We start from the raw sequence: 22,526 nt of genomic DNA on the forward strand, positions 1-22,526 counted from the left end.
AAAGCATCTATTTCTGCTTTAGTGACTATGCCAAAGCCTTTGACTGTGTGGATCACAATAAACTGTGGAAAATTCTGAAAGAGATGGGAATCCCAGACCACCTGACCTGCCTCTTGAGAAACCTGTATGCAGGTCAGGAAGCAACAGTTAGGACTGGACATGGAACAACAGACTGGTTCCAAATAGGAAAAGGAGTTCGTCAAGGCTATATATTGTCACCCTGTTTATTTAACTTATATGCAGAGTACATCATGAGAAACGCTGGACTGGAAGAAACACAAGCTGGAATCAAGATTACCGGGAGAAATATCAATAACCTCAGATATGCAGATGACACCACCCTTATGGCAGCAAGTGAAGAGGAACTAAAAAGCCTCTTAATGAAAGTGAAAGTGGAGAGTGAAAAAGTTGGCTTAAAGCTCAACATTCAGAAAACGAAGATCATGGCATCCAGTCCCATCACTTCATGGGAAATAGATGGGGAAACAGTGGAAACAGCGTCAGACTTTATTTTTCTGGGCTCCAAAATCACTACAGACGGTGACTGCAGCCACGAAATTAAAAGACGCTTACTCTTTGGAAGGAAAGTAATGACCAACCTAGATAGCATATTGAAAAGCAGAGACATTACTTTGCCAACAAAGGATTGTCTAGTCAAGACTATGGTTTTTCCAGTGGTCATGTATGGATGTGAGAGTTGGACTGTGAAGAAGGCTGAGCACCGAAGAATTGATGCTTTTGAACTGTGATGTTGGAGAAGACTCTTGAGAGTCCCTTGGACTGCAGGGAGATCCAACCAGTCCATTCTAAAGCAGATCAGCCCTGGGATTTCTTTGGAAGGAATGATGCTGAAGCTGAAACTCCAGTACTTTGGCCACGTCATGCGAAGAGTTGACTCATTGGAAAAGACTCTGATGCTGGGAGGGATTGGGGGCAAGAGGAGAAGGGGTCAACAGAGGATGAGATGGCTGGATGGCATCACTGACTCGATGGACGTGAGTCTGAGTGAACTCCGGGAGTTGGTGATGGACAGGGAGGCCTGGCATGCTGCAATTCATGGGGTCGCAAAGAGTCAGACACGACTGAGCGACTGGTTTGATAGAGGAGCTAGGCATGGCATGCTGGTGGTTGGGGCTAAGGCAGTGGAGGAGGCTGTGGTGAGATGAGGCTGGTCCAGGAGAGATGCTTTTGGAGAGCTGCCAGGCCTCACTGATGGAGACTGGATGGATGGGAGGAAAGGAAAGGCAAGTTTGACTTCTAGGACCTTAACCCCTGGAAAGATGGTGATGCCACCTCCAGAGATGGAGAAGACCTGGGGAATGGATCAGAGAGGGTGAAAACCAAGTTCTTTTTTGGTCTTGTTTGTTTGAAATATCTGGTAGGCATTGAACAGGAGGTAATAAACAGAGAGTTAAGTCTGGAACTCAGAGGAAACTTCAAGGCTAGAGATAATAACACCGTAGAGCTGGATGCCAGAGCCATGGGACTGCAGGTGACCATCAAGGGGGGAAATATAGATATATCACTAATATTAGATATTAATATTTATTATTACTAGATGTCAATATTGATTACTATTAGATAGTTGTATCTATTTTAGATATATCTATCACTAGATATAGATCAATGTCTATATTCTATATCTATATGATTATTAGACAGAGCAGAGGAGCCAACTGTTGCAAATATTAGTCAGAGAAGAAGCCAAATGATGTCAGTTCACAGAATAACCAAACGGAAAGATACAGCACAGTGCTTGGCACACACTAGGAACTCAATAAACATTAGTTTAGCCTTCTCCCTTTATCTTTGGTCCTGCAAAGACCAGCGAACATACAGCTTGCTATTCTAGGTCATGCTATTACAAAACAGTTTAGATGATTAACTGATTTACACTTAAGTATGAAAGACTTCCTATTTGCCCTCCATGGAAATTTTCTCTCTCTTTGTCTTTCTATGGAAATTTTCTATTTTAGAGGGAGATCTTGGAGAGGGCAGTTTTTAGCCAAGGAAGTGGTGGTGCGTGAGGCCAATCTCCCAGTCTTCGGCCCTGAAAGTCTGGCCACCAGCCCGCCTGCACAGACCACACGAGGCTACCTTTGACAGCACCAGGTTTATCTTGCGCAACTCTGGGCCCCGGGTGTCCCCTTGATCCTCGGGCTCAAGGCCTCTCAGAGGTGGCTGAGCTCTAGTCATCCCCTCGGGAGTGTATCTGTTCTTCTCCAGCTCCAAGGCCCCATTGATGATCCCAGGGCAAGTCTTTCTCCATGACAATGTGGCCTCCTCTAAAACCACTGGTTTTCTGGGGTCTTCCAATTCCTTAACATATATGACAGGGCTCTCTTGGAGGAAAAATTTCTGTACAGAAAAAAAAAAAGGAAAGGAAGCGGGGAGGAATTTAGTTCTTTAGTCCAGTAGGAACACATACCCGTTTTACTGGCTTGCCAACTGGTCTGATTTATGAACTTTTAATAAACTGAGAAGTCTGAAGAACCACCATCAATTAGAAGAGGCTAGTTTTTGCTAGTGAAAATTCCACATCAGGGTTTTCCAAATCTCAGACTACTGGGCCGTTCTTTCACATTTGTATCCTTCCTGTACTGAGTTCCTTTCCATCTTAATTTACATTAACTAGTGACATAACCTGGTGGGCTGCAGTCCATGGGGTCACTGAGAGTCAGGCACGACTGAGCGACTTCACTTTCACTTTTCACTTTCATGCATTGGAGAAGGAAATGGCAACCCACTCCAGTGTTCTTGCATGGAGAATCCCAGGGACGGGGGAGCCTGGTGGGCTGCCGTCTATGGGGTCGCACAGAGTCGGACACGACTGAAGCAGGAGCACAGAGTTGGACACGACTTAGCAGCAGCAGCAGCAGTGACATAACCTACATTAGCCTTGTCTTAAGTGGTAAGAGCTGTTGAAACATAATACTGATGTGTGGTTTTTCTCATTAACTTTCATTTCTAAGTATTAAAAGTAAAAAGGTCTGTCCAGGCACAACTCTGTGCAAAATGCTGTTTGGGTCATATATTTCAAAATGTATTGGCAGGTCACTTTTCTCCACACCTCCATCTCACTGTCTGCAAGGAATAAGAGTTGAACTGCAAGAATTCTAGCACCAAAAAAAGGTGGGTGGGAAGTATGACCTCACTGATCAAATTGCATTTGCATTTCTCCACCAGGACATGCTCAGAAAGAGATCTAGAAAGACACTTGCGGACATTTTGGACAACTGATTTTGTCTCTCTATAGTAAATACTGAGCAATCTTTATTCTCTGTATCTTTTTGCCTTGTCTGAACCTTTGCAAAGAGTATATAGCCTTTCACAAAAACACAACAAAAAGCTATTTTCAGAGGAATAAAAGAAATAATGCCACATGTAGCAATATGGATGGACCCAGAGATTATCATACTAAGTGAAGTAAATCCAGAATCTAAAAAAAAAAAAAGATACAAATGAATTTTATCTACAAAACAGAAACAGACTACAGACTTGGAAAACAAATGTATCATCACCAAAGAAGAAAGGTAGAGGCAGGGATAAATTAGGAGTTTGGAATTAACAGATACATACTGTTAACATACATACATACATACATACTCTATTTAAAATAGATAACCAACAAGGACCCATTGTATAGCACAGGGAACTCTACTCAGTATTCTGTAATGACCTATACAGGAAAATAATTTGAAAAAGAATGTGTATATATATGTGTGTGTATGTGTGTGTGTGTGTGTGTGTATAGATATATATAAATGTGTATATATATATATATATATATAAATCACTTTGCTGTATCCATGAAACCAATACAACATTGTAAATCAACTATATTCTAACATAAAATAAAATTTAGAAAAAGAGAGGTAGTTTGTTTATTTTTTAAAATTGAACCTCAGGTACATTGAAATGAATTAACTATAATATTTGGGTCAAGGCATATAGTTATCAGCAGGAACTGCATGGCCCACTTTATTTCATTTAGCTAGTTGGGCATTTACTTGTTTAGCAATTTTTTAATAATATATTAAATATCTGTGAGCCCACCAGCAGACCCAGGAACCATGACTTTTATCGATCAATGGGGTCCTTCCCCAGCTCATCCTCCTGCTTGGTGGGACAAAGCAACCCCCTCGTTCCAAGCCCTCCCCTTGGGCAACCACTGTCCCCAGATTTGTGGTTTTCATTCCCTTGCTTTAAAAAAAAAAAAAAAAAGAACAAAAACAGCACACTGCCTTAATGTGTCAGCACAGCAAGCACACATCTGGACATGAATTGACACCAACAAACTGGGTTATGGGGTGACCCCCAAATGCTCTAAGCAAATTCTCACTCTGTAGCTTTAGTGATGCCATTCAGTGACTTTTCACTCATTTTTTTTTTTAATAACCAGTGCAGAGGAAAAGGTGGTCTGGAGTGCGGCCCACCGCGGGGCCTTGCCCAGAGCCCAGCATGCAGCCTCGGCAGCACCCAGCAGCCAGCTTGCCTCCTACCTGTGACCACCTGCACAGAGGCAGCCTTCCTGAGGGCCTGCAGCTTTCTTCTCCCTGCCCCATCCCCAAGGTGACTCCTTAGTACAGCCCTGAGGGGAACAGAGGAGAAAGAATCTGGCCTCAGAGATCTCTCCTCCCGCTTCCAGCCTGAGGATCTCAAAGACAAATGCCTATGCATCAGACAGAAAATGCAGGTGACTGAAAAGAGGTCTTGAAGTGAAGGGACTTGGAGGGTTAGTACCTGTCCAGCGTAACAGCTGCAGCCCTTTGAGGCCTTGAGGAAGTGCAGTCCAGTGTCTGATATCTTAGCTCTCTTGCTGGTGTTTAGTAGTTAAGTCGTGTCTAATTCTTTGAGACCCCATGGACTGCAGCATGCCAGGCTTCCCTGTCTTTCACTATCTGCTGGAGTTTGCTCAAATTCATGTTCACTGAGTCAGTGATGCCATCCAACCATCTCATCCCAGTTGCTCCCTTCTCCTCCTGCCCTCAGTCTTTCCCAGCATCAGTCTTTTCCAATGAGCTGGCTCTTTACATCTTCGTACTGGAGCTTCAGCTTCAGCATCAGTCCTTCTAATGAATATTCAGGGTTGATTTCCTGTAGGGTTCACTGGTTTGATCTCCTTGTAGTCCACGGGATTCTTAAGAGTCTTCTCCAGCACCACAATTTGAAAGCATCAATTCTTCGGTGCTCAGCCTTCTTTGTGTCCAACTCTCACATTTGTACATGGCTACTGGAAAAACCGTGGCTTTGCCCTGACCCTCCCCTTCCAGCCTCCTCCTCTCTTCCTTCATCCATCCCACTCCCTTCCCTGCCCTGTAGCTGTCTCTCTGGTCAGCATCCCTACCCACCTTTCTGAGCCCAGGCTGTAGCCTCCTCCTCCCCTGCAGGAAGGGGAGGGCAGTAGAACTCCTCCAGTGGGGAGGAGGAGGCAGAAGGAGCCCCAACAGCTGAAGCTGAGAAGTTAGGGAGCTCCTGCGGCTGTTGATAAGTCAAGAACTGGTGTTACTCAGACAAGACAAGTTAATTCCAGCCTCAGGGCTTTTGTACTTGCTGTCCTCTCTGCTTTGTCATTATCACTCAACTCAAACCTCTCCTTGGGAGAGATACGTCCCTGACCACTGTGGCCCCAGCCCTCCCCAGCATGCACTCCAGAATATCACTCTGCTTTATTGGCACCACAGCCCTTCACATGAGCTAATGTTGTCTACTTTGATAGTTAATTCACTTGTACATCACCTGTTTCCAATACCAGATTACGTTATAGAAAAGAACTGACTCCATACTGGATCTGCTTCTTTTACTTTAACCTTTGCTTCCCACTGCTTTTATTCACTAAAAGGATACTGCTCGTACATAATGGCCTGCCTCAGGGAACCCTGCCCTTCTCTGCCTGAATGTTAAACCAGAATGCCTTTGTTCAGTACCGTGTCCACTTGTGGATGGCTACAGGAAGGAAGAAATTAACACATCTTCTCCCTAAGGATGGTCATGCCAGGAGACATTTGTAAAACCAACGGTCTTTTTTACTTCCTCATCTCCCCCCATCTCTGTTCTATAAAAGAACCTGCCTGGCAGCCAGACCCCCATAGGATGGTTATTTTGAGACATCATTCTGACATCTTCTCAGTCTGCCAACTTTCCAAATAAAGTTGTATTCCTTGACTCAACACCTCGTCTCTTGATTAATTGGCCTGTCGTGTGGTGAGCAGAGTGAACCTGGACTTGGTAACAATTATAACCCTCTGAGAGCAGGAACCATACTGGTCATTCTCACTGTGGTGTTCTCCATGCCTGCTGCTGCTGCTAAGTCGCTTCAGTCGTGTCCGACTCTGTGAGACCCCATAGACGGAAGCCCACCAGGCTCCCCCATCCCTGGGATTCTTCAGGCAAGAACACTGGAGTGGGTTGCCATTTCCTTCTCCAATGCATGAAAGTGAAAAGTCAAAGTGAAGTTGCTCAGTCGTGTCCGACTCTTAGCGACCACATGGACTGCAGCCTACCAGGCTCCTCCGTCCATGGGACTTTCCAGGCAAGAGTACTGGAGTGGGTATTCATTAATTTTTTTTCTTTTAAGCCACATTGTGTAACTTGTAGGATCTAAGTTCCCTGCCAGGGATTGAATCAGAGCAACAGCAGTGAAAATGTAGGCTCTTAACCAGTGGACTGCCGGGAAACTTCTTGCTAATTTTTTTTTTTTTTTTAATAAGTGTATGAGTGAATGGATGATATAGATTGAGGACTGCACACATTTAAGAGAGATGACTATAAAATGCTTTTAAAAATTGGTTTAGATTAGAGTTTTTCAACTTTGATGCCTATAGGGACAAGACCAGAAATGTAAAGAAGTGAAGTAAACCATTGCTGAGATGATGAATGGAAAGTAAGCCCCAGGCCTGGAGGTGTGCTATGCCATGGTGGAGGCTGCAGGAAACTCCACCTGAATTCCCTGACTAAATGAGGGGTAGCTATCACCTCGGCTAGAGCTGCTGTGGCCACAGAATAATGTGGGTCCAGTATTGCCAGATCTTCTGATTATTCAAGAAAATCCAGAAATCTGAGCCTTTAATATACAATTTCCGGTTTTTTAAATGCCAGCAACAGATACAATTTTTAAAAAACCAAAACCATCACGGTAACTCTACCCACACCTGAACAGGGTCTGCAGGTCAAACCACATCTGGCTGAGATGTGGTTTGGATCCATGTCCTAGAATGTCCTTGGGGCCCAGGAACTAGCCTGACTCATCTGTCTTCCCAGTCCCACACCAGCCTGGGCACAGGAGGCCACTGAGTTAGATGGATTAGCAATCCTACTACTAGTTAGTCCCTCTCCATCTAGGCTGGACCTGCCTGGCCTGGGGTCACACTCAGGAGGAACGCCATGGGGCTGAAGGCACATGAGAACAGGGAGTAAAGGACTGCATGGTCAGACCTCTGGCCACTCACCTTGAACCTGTCCGCGGCAGACTTGGAGTTTGTGAGGCCTTTGACTGCGAAGGGTGTTAAGAACACTGACAGCCGCATGGGACCCAAGGTGGCCAAAGTGGTGAAGGCCTGGATGAGGCAGAGAGGAGGCAGTGAGTGTCTCAACACTGTCCTGCTCCCCCACCCCAAGGAAGACCCCATCCAGGAGCTTCAAGCTGCAAAGCCAGACCTGTAGCTTCCAGCAAGCTTCATGTGGTATTTCGGGAAGACTAGGAAAAGTGGAGAAGAGCACTCATCTTAAAGTCACTGAGTGAAGGCCTGGTCGCGTTTATAGCTTAGCACTGGGTAATTCCTTAACTCAGACAGGTCACTCCCACCACAGTTTCCCCATTGGCAAAATGCCCCAAATCCTGACGGTGGTACAGGAATAGTTGGGAAGCACTGAAAAATTACCCAGAGAGCTACCAGTGACATAGCTTTGAACTATTACTGTTGTTAAAAGAGATTAATCTCTAAAATATACGAACAGCTCATGTAGCTCAATAAAAGAAAAAAAATCAAAAAATAGGCAGAAAATCTAAACAGACATTTCTCCAAAGAACACAGACAGATGACCAAAACAAAAAAACCATGAAAAGATGTTCAACACCATTAATTATTAGAGAAATGCAAATCAAAAACTACAATGAGGTATCATCTGTCACTGGTCACAACGCTGCTACTCCTGCTAAGTCGTGTCAGTCGTGTCCGACTCTGCTCGACCCCATAGACGGAAGCCCACCAGGCTCCCCCGTCCCTAGGATTCTCCAGGCAAGAACACTGGAGTGGGTTGCCATTTCCTTCTCCAATGCATGAAAATGAGAAGTCAAAGTGAAGTCGCTCAGCTGTGTCCGACTCTTCGCCACCCCATGGACCGAAGCCTACCAGGCTCCTCCGTCCATGGGATTTTCCAGGCAAGAGTACTGGAGTGGGGTGCCATCGCTTTCTCCGCTGGTCACAATGGCCATAATCAAAAAATCTACAAACAATAAATGCTTGACAGGGTGTGGAGAAGAGGGAACCCTCTTGCAGTGTTGGTTGGAATGAAAATTGATACAGCCACTATGGAGAACAGCATGGAGATTCCTTTTAAAAACTAAGAATAAAACTACCATATGACCCAGCAATCCTACTACTAGGCACATACCCTGAGGAAACCAAAACTGAAAAAGACGTATGTACCCCAATGTTCATTGCAGCTTTATTTATAATAGCTAGGACATGGAAGCAACCTAGATGTCCATCAACAGATGAATGGATAAAGAAGCTGTGGTACATATTTACAATGGAATGTTACTTAGCCATAAAAAAGAACACATTTGAGAGTCAGTCCTAATGAGGTGAATGAACCTAGAACCTAGTACACAGAGTGAAGTAAGTCAGAAATAGAAAAGCAATTTTGTATACTAATGCATGTATATGGAATCTAGAAAGATGGTACCGATGAACCTATTTACACAGCAGCAGTGGAGATACATTGAGAACAGACTTACGGACAGATGCAGAGGGAAGAAGGAGACGGTGGGAGGTATGGAGAGAGTAACATGGAAATATACATTACCAAGTGCAAAATAGATAGCCAATGGGAATTTGTTGTATGGCTCAGGGAACTCAAACTGGGGCTCTGTAACAACCTAGAGGGGTGGGATTGGGAGGGATGTTGGAGGGATGTTCAAGTGAGAAGGGACATGGATAAACCTATGGCTGATTCATGTTGATGTTTGGTAGAAACTAATGTAATACTGTAAAGCAATTATCCTTCAATTAAAAATAAATAAATCAAAAAATCTATAAATAATAATGCTAGAGAGGGTGTAGAGAAAAGCGAATCCTCCTATACTGTTGGTGGAAATGTAAATTAGTACAACCATTATGGAGAACAATATGGAGGTTCCTTAAATATATATATATATTTATACAATTCGTGACATTCGTACAGGAGACAGGGATCAAGACCATCCCCATGGAAAAGAAATGCAAAAAAGCAAAATGGCTGTCTGGGAAGGCCTTACAAATAACTGTGAAAAGAAGAGAAGCAAAAAGCAAAGGAGAAAAGGAAAGGTATAAGCATCTGAATGCAGAGTTCCAAAGAACAGCAAAGAGAGATAAGAAAGCCTTCCTCACCGATCAATGCAAAGAAAAATATAGAGGAAAACAACAGAATAGGAAAGACTGGAGATCTCTTCAAGAAAATTAGAGATACCAAGGGAACATTTCATGCAAAGATGGGCTGAATAAAGGACAGAAATGGTATGGACCTAACAGAAGCAGAAGATATTAAGACAAGGTGGCAAGAATACACAAAAGAACTATACAAAAAAGATCTTCACGACCCAGATAATCACAATGGTGTGATCACTCACCTAGAGCCAGACATCCTGGAATGTGAAGTCAAGTGGGCCTTAGAAAGCATCACTACGAACAAAGCTAATGGAGGTGATGGAATTCCAGTGGAGCTATTTCAAATCCTGAAAGATGATGCTGTGAAAGTGCTGCACTCAATATGCCAGCAAATTTGGAACACTCAGCAGTGACCACAGGACTGGAAAAGGTCAGTTTTCATTCCAATCCCAAAGAAAGGCAATGCCAAAGAATGCTCAAACTACCGCACAATTGCGCTCATGGCAACCCAGTCCAGTGTTCTTTCCTGGAGAATCCCAGGGACAGGGGAGTCTGGTGGGCTGCCGTCTATGGGGTCACACAGAGTCGGACACGACTGAAGTGACTTAGCAGGAGCAGCAGCACACGATAGTAAAGTAACGCTCAAAATTCTCCAAGCCAGGCTTCAGTAATACATGAAGCGTGAACTTACAGATGTTCAAGCTGGTTTTAGAAAAGGCAGAGGAACCAGAGATCAAATTGCCAACATCCGCTGGATCATGGAAAAAGCAAGAGAGTTCCAGAAAAGCATCTATTTCTGCTTTATTGACTATGCCAAAGCCTTTGACTGTGTGCATCACAATAAACTGTGGAAAATTCTTCAAGAGATGGGAATACCAGACCACCTGACCTGCCTCTTGAGAAACCTGTATGCAGGTCAGGAAGCAACAGTTAGGACTGGACATGGAACAACAGACTGGTTCCAAATAGGAAAAGGAGTTCATCAAGGCTATATATTGTCACCCTGTTTATTTAACTTATATGCAGAGTACATCATGAGAAACGCTGGACTGGAAGAAACACAAGCTGGAATCAAGATTACTGGGAGAAATATCAATAACCTCAGATATGCAGATGACACCACTCTTATGGCAGCAAGTGAAGAGGAACTAAAAAGCCTCTTGATGAAAGTGAAAGTGGAGAGTGAAAAAGTTGGCTTAAAGCTCAACATTCAGGAAACAAAGATCATGGCATCCAGTCCCATCACTTCATGGGAAATAGATGGGGAAACAGTGGAAACAGTGTCAGACTTTTTTTTCTGGGCTCCAAAATCACTGCAGATGGTGACTGCAGCCATGAAATTAAAAGATGCTTACTCCTTGGAAGGAAAGTTATGACCAACCTAGATAGCATATTCAAAAGCAGAGACATTACTTTGTCCACAAAGGTCTGTCTAGTCAAGGCTATGGTTTTTCCAGTGGTCATGTATGGATGTGAGAGTTGGACTATGAAGAAAGCTGAGCGCCGAAGAATTGATGCTTTTGAACTGTGGTGTTGGAGAAGACTCTTGAGAGTCCCTTGGACTGCAAGGAGATCCAACCAGTCCATTCTAAAGCAGATCAGTCCTGGGCATTCTTTAGAAGGACTGATGCTAAAGCTGAAACTCCAATAGTTTGGCCACCTCATGTGAAGAGTTGACTCATTGGAAAAGACTCTGATGCTGGGAGGGATTGGGGGCAGGGGGAGAAGGGGACGACAGAGGATGAGATGGCTGGATGACATCACCAACTCGATGGACGTGAGTTTTGGTGAACTCCAGGAGTTGGTGATGGACAGGGATGCCTGGCGTGCTGTGATTCATGGGATCACAAAGAGTCGGACAGGACTGAGCGACTGAACTGAAAAGTACCATATTACCCAGCAATTCTACTCCTGGGCATATATTCAGAGAAAACCATAATTTGAAAAGATATGTACACCACAATGTTCGTGGAAGCACTATTCACAACAGCCAAGACATCGAAGCAACCTAAATGTCCAATGACAGATGAATAAAGAAGATGTGGTACATACATTCAATGGCATATGACTCATCCATAAAACAGAATGAAATAAGGCCATTAGTAGCAACATGGATGAATCTAGAGATTATCATACTAAGAGAATTAAGTCAGAGACAGAAAGACAAAGAGCATATGATATCATTTATATGTGGAATCTAATTTACAATGATACAGATGTACTTATTCACAAAACAGAAACAGACTCACTGATCTCAAAATTAAACTTATGGTTTTCAAAGGGGAAACGTGGGGGGAAGAGATAAACTAGGAAATTGAGATTAATATGTACAGACTACTATATATAAAATGGATAACTAACAAGGATTGACTATATAGCACAGGGAACTCTATTCAATATTCTGTAATGAGCTATATAGGAAAAAAAAATCTGAAAAAAAATTGATATATCTGATTCACTTTGCTAACATAACATTATAAATGAGCTACAATCCAATAAAAATTTAGAAAAAAAAGAAAAAATCTCCCTAAGCATCAGGCTTAATCCATGCCTCACCTTACCCTGTCAGGAGAACTTTCCTGACTGTAGCAAACCACCCTTGGTTTTCAGGATCCCAGAGAATGACCTCCTGGAGGTACCTTGGGAACCTTCCATTCAATTCATGCAGTTCATGCCCCGTCTCTACCCTCTTCTTGGTCCAAATTAACCTCCACTCCAACCGAGCTTTAGTCTAACCTTTAGTCTAAACTTGTGTGGTGTAAGTGCAGTGTGACCTTAAAGTTCCACTGAGCGTTCTCCTTACACAGTCTTCCTACCACCCAATGACTCGCTGGGGTGTTCCTTGGTGTGTGCCGGGCTAGCAGAGGTGACTGCCGTCTGGAGCAGCAACAAGCCCTTGGCTGCAGACTGTCAAATGCTACCTCTCTCGTTTCAGGTGCAGGCTCCTGGGCTTTCTGGATGGATTCTAACCTCTCTAACAGCTGCTTTGTTGTTGTTGTTGTTTAGTCACTAAGTCTTGTCCAACTCTTTGCAACCCCATGGACTGTAGCCCGCCAGGTTCCTGTGTCTATGGGATTCTCCAGGCAAGAATACTGGAGTGGGTTACCATTTCCTTCTCCAGGGGATCCTCCCAACCCAGGGGTCAAACCCACGGATTCTTTACCACTGAGCACCTGGAAAGCCTCTATTGTCAATTAATCAACTTCCTAACCTTGAAAGGCAGCTGCTGCTCCCCAAGGCCAGGGTCAGATCACAAAAGAAAAGACAGAAGAAGCCAGACCTTTGCATTTAAAATGCATTTCCAGGGCCCTATCTTGAGATCAGAGGAGCTCTCCACTTCAGGATTTTCAACCTCAGCATTGTCTGGGTTTTAATTACACATTTCACCTCCACTGCCCCCCAGATGATAGTCATTCCCCACCCCGCTCCTGCCCCCACAGCTGCTATGCAGGGGATATCAGCTCCACATATGGACTGAAATGGAAGAAAGCTCAAGACGCTAACAGCCTGGAAAATCAAGATTCATTTGTATTATTCATTTACAAAACCTCTAGATCTTTCAGGGGGCATGAACTGGAAAAGGACACATGAGAAAACTCCCTATCAATATGAGGGAGGAAATGAAGTACCCCAGCACTTACTACTGAAATTGTGAGTTTCAACCGTAAGCCTACGTGAGTGAGGAACAGCAGTACTGCAGATAAGGAGGGGGCTAGGAACAAGATGACTGTGGTCAGGCTCTGGATAAACCCACACTTCTCCAAGAGCTTTGTTTCCTTTTTTCTGAGATCTGGAAAATTCAAAATGAAGAAATGAATCACAAGAACATTCTCCCAGGAGCATAGATCAAGCCCCAGAAGATGAAAGAATCCCCAGAAGGTGAAAGGCTCAGTCCACCATGACATCCCAGGCTCAGAGCAGAAAGCCAGATATTCTGTACCTTTAATGACTTTTGTAAATGGCTTCTCCCAGGTGTACATTTTAATCAACTTAATGCTTGTGAGAACTTCACTGGTCATGCGGATGCGCTGGTCACTGACCTCTGATGTATGTTTCTGTGACTCCACAAGCTTTCTGGTCAGGAATGCCTGCAGTGAGGATGCAGCAAGAGCATCTTTTATAAGGGCAGGAAAGTGCAGTCTGGCATTAGTGTGGCAACTGAGAGTACTTCCAAAGTCAGCTCTGCGTGTGGACTGAATCCCTGGGTCTAATCCTGCACTCCCGGTTCCTGGTCCCCGCTGAAGGTTTAGAAGCCTCTCTGGGCCATCATGCCTCAAGACACCTGCCTCACACATCTTTGGGGGGCTTTCTCTTCTGGGTTCCAAGCCAGAACTTGGCCAACTAAACAGAAACATGACTCCTCTGCCTCTGGGAACCCTAAACCCTCTACCAATTACACCACCTTTTAAAAAAATTTTATTGAAGTATAGTTAATTTATAGTGCTGTATTAATTTCTCAGTACAGCAAAATGACTCAGTTATACATACATATATATATATATAAATAATTTTCCATTATGGTTTGTCACAGGATATTGAATATGGTTTCCTGTGCTGTGCAGTGGGACCACAATCACCTTTTGATTAGATTACCTGAACTGACAAAGGAAAACACTCCATTTCAATAATTCAGAGCACACAAATCCAAGAGTCACTTCCTGTTTTGCCTATTTTTTTTTTTTCAGCTGAATCTTTGGCAGCAAATTTGCTTCCCTTCCCCCATTAAATTGTGCCAATGTTCTATGCTGTCAGCTCTAGTATACCAGCACAGTCCGGGTAAAAGAGAAGGAACCAAAATCTTCCACAGAAGATAGCTACTGAGGAAAGTCCATGAAGCAGATAATCACTCACAGACACCCACGAGGTGGACCTCACCCATCAGGTTCACTTCTTATTAATATTTATGAGGCCCCAGCATGGTGGCCAGAGAACCATTTGAGGTAGGAATGGACTCTGAATCTCACTTGCAATAGAATGAGCGGTCAACAAGTGTCAGCCTTCCCACTCAGAAGCACCCCCAATTCCAGAGCCCTAAGAGTTCTGGGGAATGTCCAACATCAAATGGGTGGCAAAGACATTACCTGCAGTGGCAAAAACAGAAGATAGCACAGCATGGCAATGAGCGCTATGGGTCCGAGAACAAGGCAAGAGGTGATGCTGCAGCTTATCAACAGTAAGAAGGTGAGCACGGCCAGGGGCCCATAGTACACTCCCTCGTACAGGCAGTTTACATCGGTGGTGAAGAAGCCAATGGCCTGTGAGACAATAAGCCCATGGACACAGGTGTCACCTCTCCAAGTTCCCAGAAGAGGCTGCATGTGCCTGTGACAGGTGGCTTCACCATGCCTTCTATGGGCAGGCAAGCTAGAGAGGCAGGGTGGCAGAGCGGAGAGACACACCAGGTTCACAGGTCTCATGTCACTAGCTTTGTGACCCTGAACAAGTTACTTTGCCACTCTGAGCCTCCACCTGTAAAGCTGGAATGATTACATGGTTATTGTAAGAATGTCAATGAGATAAATACCTGCACACATAGACTGCACCCAACGAAAGTTACATTTTTGAACTATTGCTACTACTATTAATTAGCTACTACTATTGCTACTACTACTACTATTGCTACTACTACTAATAGCCAGACTCCACAGAGTTGCTTGTAGTATTTTATTCTATTCCATTCCATTCCATTCATTCTAATAATAATACCTGCATTTCTTGGCAGGAGCTGAGTCTTTTTCTCCTTCTCCTTTCTCTTATTTGCTATAGATTCTTCTGCCCACTCCCTCCCTCCCCAACATGTACTGCCTACTGCATTGTATAAAAGCTGACATTCCAAGTCACAACATATTTAAGGAATCAGTTCGTTAATGTCTTGTGGAATTACCAATCTGAATCCTTAAGAAGTGGTTTTCTTTTCATTTTAACCCAATCTCCTTCCAGTGCCCAGAATGTGCCCCAGGCTGAGCCTTTAAAAATTTTTAGCGTTGGGTGAGCATAACTTTGTACAGCCAGTTTGGAGGACAAGTTAACAGTGTCTTTCGAAAACTAATAATTATACAAACCTCATGACTGTCACTTTCATTTCTCCATTGAGAAACACTCTGATGTGCTGGTGGAAGCACATATATAAGGATGTTGATTATAGCACTGCCCATGGCAGCAAACCCAGAAACATCCTAAATGTCCATTGGTGGGGGAAGGTTAAAGCACTCACTTAAGAAGTATTAGTTAATATTGGATCCTGGAACACACTGTCAGTGTTGATGTCTCAGGCTTGTCATTTATGGAGCCACAGATGTGTGACTCAGTCACTCTGAGCCTCTGTTGCCTCATCAGTAAAATGGGAATAATAAAACAACCTACTTTATAGCGTTGATGTGATAACTGAATGAGGTAGCACATATAAAATATTTTCACACATTGAAAAGGCTATATGGCAGTGATAGAAACAGACAAAAGTGATCAAAAGGTAAAAGCTACCAGTTATAACATAAATAAGTCCTTGGGAATGTAAGGTACAGCATGGTGACTATAATTAACAAAACTGTATTGTATACCTGGAAGTTGCTAAGAAAATAAATCTTAAAAATCCTCATCACAAGAAAAGTCTGTAACTCTGTGTAGTGCTGGTTGTTAACTAAACTTACTGTGGCAATCACTTTGCAATATATGCATACATCAAATTATTATGCTGTATTCGTGCATGCGTGCTAAATCACTTCAGTCATGTCCAACCCTTTGCGACCCTGTAGACCACCAGGCTCCTCTGTCCATGGGATTCTCCAGGCAAGAATACTGGAGTGGGTTGCCATGCCCTCTTCCAGGGGATCTTTCTGACCCAGGGATCAAACCCATGTCTCTCATGTGTCCTACACTGGCAGTCGGGTTCTTTACCACTAATGCCACCTGGGAAGGCCCATTATGCTGTGTATTTTGTACTAATACAAAGTTCTACATCAATTATATCACAGTGAAAAATAAAGAAAAGAGAAAGTGCTTTAATTATGAGTAAGCATCACTGAAAAGTAATGAGGAAGATCTAAATGTGCCAACATGGAAATTCAAGGCATAGCGAGGAGAGAAGAAAAAACTGCAAAATGATGTAAGTGATGTAGTACCACTGATGTAAAAATCTCACCCCAAAATACATATCTTACATTTTCTATTGGTAAAACCAAGTTGCAGAACTATGTAAAATGCAGTATGATTTATGCAAAAACATGCACACAAAATATATTATGTTTTCTATGGGTAATTCACATGTGTACCTAAATGTACTTTTAAAAGTTGGGAGGTGATGTTAGTTCAGGCATAGGAGGAGTGACCAGGTGTAGGGGGTCATCTGTATTAGTTTTTCTATTTCTTTCCTAAGGAGAAAGTATTCAGGTGTGCTTTTTTAAACTTTTTTTTCTATTGCTTTTTTAATTAAAATTTTTACAGTGCTGTGTTAGTTTCTGCCAGAAATGTAAACTGATACAGCCATTATGGAGAACAGTATGGAGATTCCTTTAGAAACTAGGATGGGGCTAAATCTATTATCTGACCCAGCCACCCCACTCCTGGGCATATATCCTGAGAAGAAGACACATGTAACCCCAATGTTCACAGCAGCACCTTTTACGATAGCTGGGACATGGACACAGCCCAGGTGTCCTTAAAATTAATTTTAATATAAAACTTATGGAAGCAACTCTCTAGAAATCCTCATACGAACAACTACTTCCATCTTCAGTTCCAAATGGATCATCTTATTTTCTGCTTCTGTGAAGATGTTGGGAAAGTTGGACTTCACATATAGTGGGGCTTAGAACAGACAAACAGTAAAGGCAGCAGCACTGGCCTGAATGCAGAAGATCTCCTTAGCAAATCAGGTGGCAGCTCGGGTTCAGAGCCTGGAGTCTGCAGCCAGGCTCTGCCACTTACCAATCGTGTGACCTTGTCCAAGTTTCATACCCTTTCCTGGCCTCAGTTTCCTCCTCCATGACAATGGGAACAGTAACAGAAGCTATCACGTAAGAGGTCATCAGAGGACCGAGTGAGCCAACTTAGTGATGGGTTTGGGATAATATCTGGCCAAAGGACGTTCACAGTTAGTGTGATAACTTTGCTGAGAACAGGGAGAAGGGCTGCCATGGCTCCTTGAGCTCCGGTCAAGAGCAGGAGGACAGGGTAGCTTTGATGCTTAAGGCCTACAAGGAATTAATGATACAACTGAACATATGAATCACTGCCCCTCTTCTACGTGCTTTATATGTACTGCTGCTACTGCTAAGTCGCTTCAGTCGTGTCCGACTCTGTGCGACCCCATGGACTGGAGCCTAGCAGGCTCCTCCGTCCATGGGATTTTCCAGGCAAGAGTACTGGAGTGGGGTGCCATTGCCTTCTCCTTTATATGTACTAACTCACGTAATCCTGTAAGACAACACTTCTACAAGGTTGGTCCTATTACTATCCCACAGTTCCAGAGAGGCTGAACAAGTTGCCTAAGGTTAGAGAATGAGTAAAATGGTGAAGAAGAATAGTAATAATGATAACAATACATTATCATGTAAGATAAAAGTCTTACATTTGTTGGTACTTGAGTTAGAAGAAGCATCTGTTTGGGGGCAATGGTTCATTTAGCCGACTGTATTTTGGAGATTATCCTGTGTAATTCAGATGCTGGGCTTTTTGAGGGATAGAGTTGTGGATCTGAAATAGTTCATGTCTTTGAAGGGAGCTCATCTGAGTGGAGAAACCAGATTTGGGCTTGGTGGGGAGTAGGGTCAGAAAGAGGGGGTCTAGAGATACTATCATGAAGGAGAGACCATCTCAGCCAGGCCTTTGAAGATTGAATGAGATTTTGAAAGGGCGGGGGGAGTGATGTGAGCAAAGCTGCCTGGAGGTGGACATGCCTGGTCTATTTGGGGCTAGAGGTTTAGCCCTGCCTGGCCAGGAGGGTAGAAGTCAACCTAGGACTAGAGAAAGGAACACAGGAAGAGATGAGGCAGGACAGCTGCTGAGGCCAGATCACAAAGGAGTTTGTTTGAGAGGAAAGGGCCAGAGCAGGGATGTCTTTTCCAAAAATTAAATAATCTGTTTCAATATAAAAGTAATCCATGCTCATCAAGGCAATTGGTAAGCAGTAGAAAAATAGAGACGGAGAGGGCAATGGCACCTCACTCCAGTAGTCTTGCCTGGAAAATCCCATGGACGGAGGAGCCAGATGGGCTGCAGTCCATGGGGTCACTAAGAGTCGGGCACGACTGAGCGACTTCACTTTTCACTTTCATGCATTGGAGAAGAAAATGGCAACCCAGTCCAGTGTTCTTGCCTGGAGAATCCCAGGGACAGGGGAGCCTGGTGGGCTGCCGTCTATGGGGTCGCACAGAGTTGGACATGACTGAAGTGACTTAGCAGTAGCAGTAGTAGTAATAGTAGAAAAATAGAGAAAGTGAAATTAAACATAGAAAATTCCAATATCCCCCCATGACTCTGGGTCATAGTTGGTCATATATCTTTCGTCAGTCTCTGCCATTGTTTGTGTTATGCTGTAGGGAGCACCAGCTAGGAAATAACCCATCAATAACAATAACCAGGCAGCTGTAAGTATTTCTCCTCTGCAGATAAGAAAATTAACACCGAGAGATTATCTCTTCTTGTTTTTCCTTGAGCTACCAAGTCCTCCCATACCTTCCTCCCCAGGGCATCTGAGGGGATGTGGTTTCTGATGTGCTTCTACTGGGGATTCATGGTTTTTTTGTTTTAATTTTTAGCTGCATGAAGGATCTTAGTTCCCAGACCAGAGATGGAACCCATATCCTCTTACAATGGAAGCATGGAGTCTTAAACACTGGACCACCAGGGAAGTCCCAAGATTTTTGTCTTTTTGGCCACTGCTGTACCCCTTTGGTGGGCTTCCCTCATAGCTCACTTGGTAAAGAATTGGCCTGCAATGCAGGAGACCCCAGTTCGATGCCTGGGTCAAGAAGATCCGCTGGAGAAGGGATAGGCTACCCACTCTGGTGTTCTTGGGCTTCCTTTGTGGCTCAGCTGGTAAAGAATCTGCCTGCAATGCAGAAGACCTGGGTTTGATCCCTGGATTGGGAAGATCCCCTAGAGAAAGGAAAGGCTACCCACTCCAGTAGTCTGGCCTGGACTGATCCCCCCAGACGACTTGGGAAGAAAAGTATGGGAGGACTTGGTAGCTCAAGAGATCAAAATGCCAGCATCCACTGGATCATTGAAAAAGCAAGAGAGTTCCAGAAAAACATCTACTTCTGCTGATTGACTACACCAAATCCTATGACTATGTGGATCACAACAAACTGTGGAAAATTCTTAAAGAGATGGGAATACCAGACCACCTTACCTGCCTCCTGAGAAATCTGTATGCAAGTGAAGAAACAACAGTTAGAACTGGACATAGAACAATAGACTGGTTCCAAATTGGGAAAGGAGTACATCAAGGCTGTATATTTTCACCCTGCTTATTTAACTTATATGCAGAGTACATCACGTGAAATGCCCGGGCTAAATGAACCACAAGCTGGAATCAAGATTTCTGGGAGATATATCAATAACCTAAGATATGCAGATGACACCACCCTATGGCAGAAAGTGGAGAACTAAAGAGCCTTTTGATGAAAGTGAAAGAGGAGAGTGAAAAAGTTGGCTTAAAACTCCTTCAAAAAACAAAGATCATGGCGTCCGGTCCCATCACTTCATGGCAAATAGATGGGGAAACAATGGAAACAGTGAGAGACTTTATTTTCTTGGGCTCCAAACTCACTGCAAATGGTGACTGCAGCCATGAAATTAAAAGACACTTGCTCCTTGGAAGAAAAGCTATGACCAACTTAGCTTATTAAAAAGCAGAGACATTACTTTGCCAACAAAAGTCCGTTTAGTCAAAGCTATGGTCTTCCCAGTAGTCATGTATGGGTGTGAGAGTTGGACCATAAAGAAAGCTGAGTGCCAAAGAACTAATGCTTTTGAACTGTGATGTTGGAGAAGACTCTTGAGAGTCCCTTGGACTGCAAGGAGATCAAATCAGTCCATCCTAAAGGAAATCAGTCCTGAATATTCATTGGAAGGATTGATGCTGAAGCTGAACCTCCAATACTCTGGCCACCTGATGCAAAGAGCTGACTCATTTGAAAAGACCCTGATACTGGGAAAGGTTGAAGGCAGGAGGAGAAGGGAACAACAGAGGATGAGATGGTTGGATGGCATCACTGACTCGATGGACATGAGTTTGAGCAAGCTCCGGGAGTTGGTGATGGACAGGGAGGCCTGGCGTGCTGCAGTCCATGGGGTCTCAGAGCCAGACACAACTAAGCAACTGAACTGAACTATACCCCTAGGTGGAGAAGGAAATGGCAAACCACTCCAGTATTCTTGCCTGGAGGATCTCATGAATGGAGGAGCCTAGTGGGCTACAGTCCATGTGGTCACATAGAGTCAGACACGACTGAAGTGACTTAGCACATACCCATAGGGCCTAGAACAGGGCTTGGCCCAAAGCATACCTCAGTAACAATTTATTGAATGGATGGATAAATCCTCTCTAAGGCTTTGAATACAGCTGGAATCTCATTTACTGTTGACCTGCTCCTATGATCCCAGAGGCAATTATTGATGGTTATCAACACTCACCCTGGAAATGATTTCCTTTCTCTTTCTTCTTTGTCTCCAGCCTTTTCTCCATCCCTTGGCCTCCAGGGTAAGGAGGTATGGAGGAGGAGGAGGAGGAAAGTACCCCCTCAATGTGCAACCTTGTCACTTACCTCTCCCACGGTGATGTGTGTTAGAGACTTAAATTGCATCAGCTTCTCAAAGGCAAAGGAGAGGACAGCTGCACGAAACCTGACGCCTGTGCGCTGGTTGATGACCCAGCATGAGCACATACTCAGAGACTTCAGACATTCAGTGAAAAAAAGGGCAAGGCAAAGCCCAACTCCATAGGCAACGTCCCTGGATGGGTTTTTGGCGTATTCCAGGATCTTTGGCATAAGCAATATCTAAAAGGAAACAGGAGTTTGGATCACTCTGACGTCCCAATCCTGCTTTCAGGCAACACCTAACCAAAGTGCACTGGGTGTGAGGTCCTCAGGACAAGAGAGGGGGCTTACTAGATGATCACAACTGACTCAAGCACAATTCTGCACGCAGAAGATCGCAGTCCAGTTGGAGGACACTTAGGAGTTCAACTGACCCAGATCTGAAGCCCAGCTTCACCACCTCATAGAAGCCCACCACCACCAAGCAGGATCCTCTGGTGCTCCTGGACGCAGAAGCCTATTCTGTGCTCCCTATTTCTCATTTGTAGGGAACAGACTCCAGCCTCCATTACCTTCCCTGCATTCCTAAGGGAAGAGAGGGGATGGGGAGACAAGGATGGAGCAACCAAGAAACAATAACACAGTCTTGGGCAGGGTCCTGGTTCCTCCTCAAGGGATACACATAACAATATCTTTGAGCTCTTCTGCAGAATTAAAACGCCCAACAAATGGAAGCTGCTAACTACTTGATGAAATACTCTACTCCAGAGAGAAGGTCACAGTTTGATAACCTCGAGAACCACAGAAGCTCATCAGAAAACCTCCTGAGGCCAGATTAAAGGAGTGCAGGCCATACATACACCCTGATCTCATCAGCAAACCTCACCCTTGAACCATTGCTATAAAGTGAAAATGTTAGTCATTCAGTCATGTCTGACTCTTTGTGACTCCACGAACTGTAGCCCACTAAGCTCCTCTGTCCATGGAATTCTCCAGGCAAGAATTCTGGAGTGGGTTGCCATTTTCTACTCGAGGAGATCTACCCAACCCTGGGATCGAACCCGGGTCTCCATCATTGCAGGCAAATTCTTTACTGTCTGAGCCATGAGGATTGGTATAAAACTCCTTACCAAATCCCCCTGAATTGGGACACACAGTTTTGAGGTCATTAGCCCAC

At 44.1% G+C, this 22,526-nt stretch overlaps 1 protein-coding gene across 1 annotated transcript in view; it reads right to left on the reverse strand.

Moving 5' to 3' along the window:
• Positions 1–22,526, reverse strand: part of ABCC11 (ATP binding cassette subfamily C member 11) — a 78,226-nt gene that overhangs the window by 41,838 nt on the left and 13,862 nt on the right. The window contains exons 5-10 of the mRNA XM_070770521.1: positions 21,356–21,589; positions 14,669–14,842; positions 13,528–13,675; positions 13,229–13,377; positions 7,449–7,556; positions 2,098–2,358 (exon numbers count right to left, since the gene is read on the reverse strand). Of these exons, the coding sequence (XP_070626622.1) occupies positions 2,098–2,358; positions 7,449–7,556; positions 13,229–13,377; positions 13,528–13,675; positions 14,669–14,842; positions 21,356–21,589 (1,074 nt within the window). The remainder of the gene's footprint in view (positions 1–2,097; positions 2,359–7,448; positions 7,557–13,228; positions 13,378–13,527; positions 13,676–14,668; positions 14,843–21,355; positions 21,590–22,526) is intronic.

This window comes from Bos indicus, chromosome 18 (genome assembly GCF_029378745.1).
Source record: "Bos indicus isolate NIAB-ARS_2022 breed Sahiwal x Tharparkar chromosome 18, NIAB-ARS_B.indTharparkar_mat_pri_1.0, whole genome shotgun sequence".
Classification (NCBI taxonomy): Eukaryota; Metazoa; Chordata; class Mammalia; order Artiodactyla; family Bovidae; genus Bos; species Bos indicus.